The sequence below is a fragment of the Camelus ferus genome, chromosome 10 (assembly GCF_009834535.1).
Source record: "Camelus ferus isolate YT-003-E chromosome 10, BCGSAC_Cfer_1.0, whole genome shotgun sequence".
NCBI classification, from domain to species: Eukaryota; Metazoa; Chordata; class Mammalia; order Artiodactyla; family Camelidae; genus Camelus; species Camelus ferus.
In genome coordinates this window covers 66421590-66425121 of record NC_045705.1, presented here as the reverse complement: position 1 = coordinate 66425121, position 3532 = coordinate 66421590, and the positions used below count along the sequence as shown (strand labels likewise).

At 63.4% G+C, this 3532-nt stretch overlaps 1 protein-coding gene across 1 annotated transcript; it reads left to right on the top strand.

The window, feature by feature from the left end:
- Window positions 1–344: 344 nt before the first annotated feature.
- On the top strand, window positions 345–2986 carry CD248 (CD248 molecule). Its single transcript, XM_014554877.2, has one exon. It carries the CDS (start codon window positions 385–387, stop codon window positions 2704–2706), a length of 2322 nt encoding a protein of 773 aa, XP_014410363.2. The 5' UTR covers window positions 345–384; the 3' UTR covers window positions 2707–2986.
- Window positions 2987–3532: the final 546 nt, after the last annotated feature.

The window sequence follows — 3532 nt, the reverse complement described above, 5'->3', positions numbered from 1 at the left end:
CGTGTGACAAGCAGCTGTTCACGGGTGTGATGAGGTCGGTGTGTCCCGACTTGGGTCTCTGTGAATCTCTGGGAAGCGACAGCATCCCATTGCCAAGAGCCCCAGACTGCGCTGGAATTTTCTGAGGGTCGTCCAGCCTCCTCTCCTCCTCCCCTCCCCCGCCCTCACCTCCAGCACCCCCAACCCCTGCCCCCCACCCAAATGCTTCCTGCTTTGGCTGCCCCGGGGAGCGGGAGCAGGGAGCTGGCAGCGGCCCCAGCCCACTCCTTACAAGGCCTCAGCCCGGCCGGGGCCCGCCCCCCGGTCCGCCCTTCGGAGGCCCGGGTCCCTCCCCTTGTCAAGAGCAGCCGCCGGCCGGGCCCGGGCCAGTCGGGGGGCGTCGCGATGCTGCTGCGCCTGCTGCTGGCCTGGGCGGCTGCGGTGCCCACCCTGGGCCAGGCCCCCTGGGCCACGGAGCCGCGCGCCGCCTGCGGCCCGGGCAGCTGTTACGCGCTCTTCCCACGGCGCCGCACCTTCCTGGAGGCCTGGCTGGCCTGCCGCGAGCTTGGGGGTGACCTGGCCACGCCGCGGACCCCCGAGGAGGCCCAGCGCGTGGACAGCCTGGTGGGCTCCGGTCCGGCCAGCTGGCTGCTGTGGATCGGGCTGCAGCGGCAGGCCCGGCAATGCCAGCCGCAGCGCCCACTGCGTGGCTTCACATGGACCACGGGGGACCAGGACACAGCCTTCACCAACTGGGCCCAGCCAGCCACGGGAGGGCCCTGCCCGGCCCAGCGCTGTGCGGCCCTTGAGGCAAGTGGCGAGCATCGCTGGCTCGAGGGCTCGTGCACGCTGGCCGTCGATGGCTACCTGTGCCAGTTCGGCTTTGAGGGCTCCTGCCCAGCGCTGCCTGGTGAGGCGGGCCAGGCCGGCCCAGCAGTCTACACCACGCCTTTCCACCTGGTCTCCACCGAGTTTGAGTGGCTGCCCTTCGGCTCCGTTGCTGCCGTGCCGTGCCAGGCTGGCAGAGAAGCCTCCCTGCTCTGTGTGAAGCAGCCCGACGGTGGTGTGGGCTGGTCACGGGCTGGGCCCTTGTGCCCTGGTACTGGCTGCGGCCCCGACAACGGGGGCTGTGAACACGAGTGTGTGGAGGAGGTGGATGGTCGGGTGTCCTGTCGCTGCACCGAGGGCTTCCGGCTGGCGGTGGATGGGCACAGCTGCGAGGACCCCTGTGCCCAGGCCCCATGTGAGCAGCAGTGTGAGCCTGGTGGGCCACAGGGCTACAGCTGCCACTGTCGCCTGGGTTTCCGGCCAGCCGAGGATGAGCCACACCGCTGCGTGGACACAGATGAGTGCCAGATCGCAGGCGTGTGCCAGCAGATGTGTGTCAACTACGTCGGTGGCTTTGAGTGCTACTGCAGTGAGGGCCACGAGCTTGAGGCCGATGGCATCAGCTGCAGCCCTGCTGGGGCCATGGGTGCCCGGGCTTCTCAGGACCTTGGGGATGAGTTGCTGGATGACGGGGAGGATGAAGAGGATGAAGATGAGTCCTGGGAGGCCTTTGATGGTGGCTGGACAGAGATGCCTGGGATCCCGTGGATGGAAGCCACGCAGTCGTCTGACTTTGGCCTGGCCTATAGACCTAGCTTCCCAGAGGATGGAGAGCCACGGATGCCCTACCTGGATCCCACGTGGCCACCCCCGCTTAGTGCTCCCAGGGTCCCCTACCTCTCCTCAGTGCTCTCTATCACCCGGCCTGTGGTAGTCTCTGCCACACGCCCCACACTGCCTTCAGCCCACCAACCCCCTATTATCTCTGCCACACGCCCACCCCTGGCCCCTGCCCCTCAGCCCCCTTTGATCCCTGCCATGCATCCATCTTTGCCCTCTGACCACCAGTTCCCCATGATTTCGGCCAAATATCCAGATCTGCCTTCAGCCCACCAACCTCCTGTTATCTCTGCCACATACCCAGGACCAACCCCTGCCCACCAGCCCCCAATTATCTCAGCCAAATATCCCGAACTGCCCCCTGCTCACCAGTCCCCCATGTTTCCAGATACCCAGGCCATTGATACCCAGACCACCACTCATTTGCCTCGAATCCCAGCTAACCACACCCTTCTGATCACCACCTCCAGTCCCCATCCACCCAGTGTGACTCCAGATGTCCCAGTCCTCAAAGCCAAGGCCCCCCACCTTCCCATTACTTCTACTGTCCAGCCTTTTCTGACCACTACCTCCAAGTCCCCTGTACTCCCTGCCCATCAAGTCCCTGTGCCTGCTGCCACCCAGGCCCCAGCCTTCCACACTTCTCTGCCTGGTCAGAGCCCCACTAACCAGACCTCACTCACCAGCCCTACACACCCCCATTCCAAAGCCCCACAAGTCCCAAGGGAAGGGGCCCCTGACCCTAGTCTGACACCATGGCTGCCCTCAGCAGCTCCCACAGCTGCCCCGACAGCCCTGGGGGAGGCCAGTCTAGGAGGCCGCAGTCGGAGTGATGATCGGTGGCTGCTGGTGGCACTCCTAGTGCCCGCATGCGTCTTCTTGGTGGTCCTACTCGCACTGGGCATTGTGTACTGTACCCGCTGTGGCCCCCACGCACCCAACAAGAGTGTGACCGACTGCTATCGCTGGGTCACCCACACTGGGAGCAAGGGCCCGACGGAACCTGCGCCCCACCGGGGCAGCCTCACAGGGGTGCAGACCTGCAGAACCAGCGTGTGATGGGGCGCAGCACCCCCTCTGCGGGGTGGGGGAAAGAAGCATGCGTTGGACACATGTCTCAGGCTGCACCAGGGACCCATGCGGGCTGCCCAGCTGGACAGAGGGCTTCCTGCTCCCCTGGGCCCAGCCAGACTCCTCTCTCACTCAACCACTAGACTTGACTCAGGAACTCTGTTTCCTGGCCCAGCACTCACGACAGAGGAGATGCTGAGGCCTCCAGGACCTCTGGGGGTGGGTGCTGGGATCTTCTCCAATAAACGAGGTGCCAACCTCACCCAGAGCTCCTGACCTCCATTAGTGCCTGAGGGGAGGGTCTGGGAGGACTCAGGAAAAAGAAAAGGACCTTCTTTCAGCTTGTTTGGGCCTGCAAGGAAATAAGGTAAGACCCCTTGAGAGAGTGTATGCTCTAGAGATTCTCAGGGAAACAGGAACCCGGAGGGCAGGACCTTGCCCAAGGTCACACAGCGGGCCTAGGAATGGGAGATTTGGCATGGAGAGAATTCCATATTTGTTCTTCTTTTTACCAAAACTCTAAGAAGGTGGGACTGAATCTGGAGGAGGGTTCTGGAATGAGGGCTTCTGCTGAATTGGAGCCAAACTGGGGCTTAGGAGGTCAAAGGTAAGCTCTAGGCCTGGTGACTCTGGGGAATGAAAGGGGTCTAGTGGGTGAGCTTCTCCTTTCTTCCAGTATTTCCCTTCCTATCCCCAAAGGCTGCCCAGAAATTGGTGGCTGAGGTTCAGGTCACTCAAGGGTACTGCCACCCCTCTGGGTTGTAGGTGCTTATGAGGCACGCCTCCTCTCTGCTCTGGGGAGGAGGTGGGAGTC

Bases quoted from the DNA above. Each gene is read 5' to 3' on its own strand.
- CD248 (XM_014554877.2), top strand. From the start codon at position 385: ATGCTGCTGCGCCTGCTGCTGGCCTGGGCGGCTGCGGTGCCCACCCTG.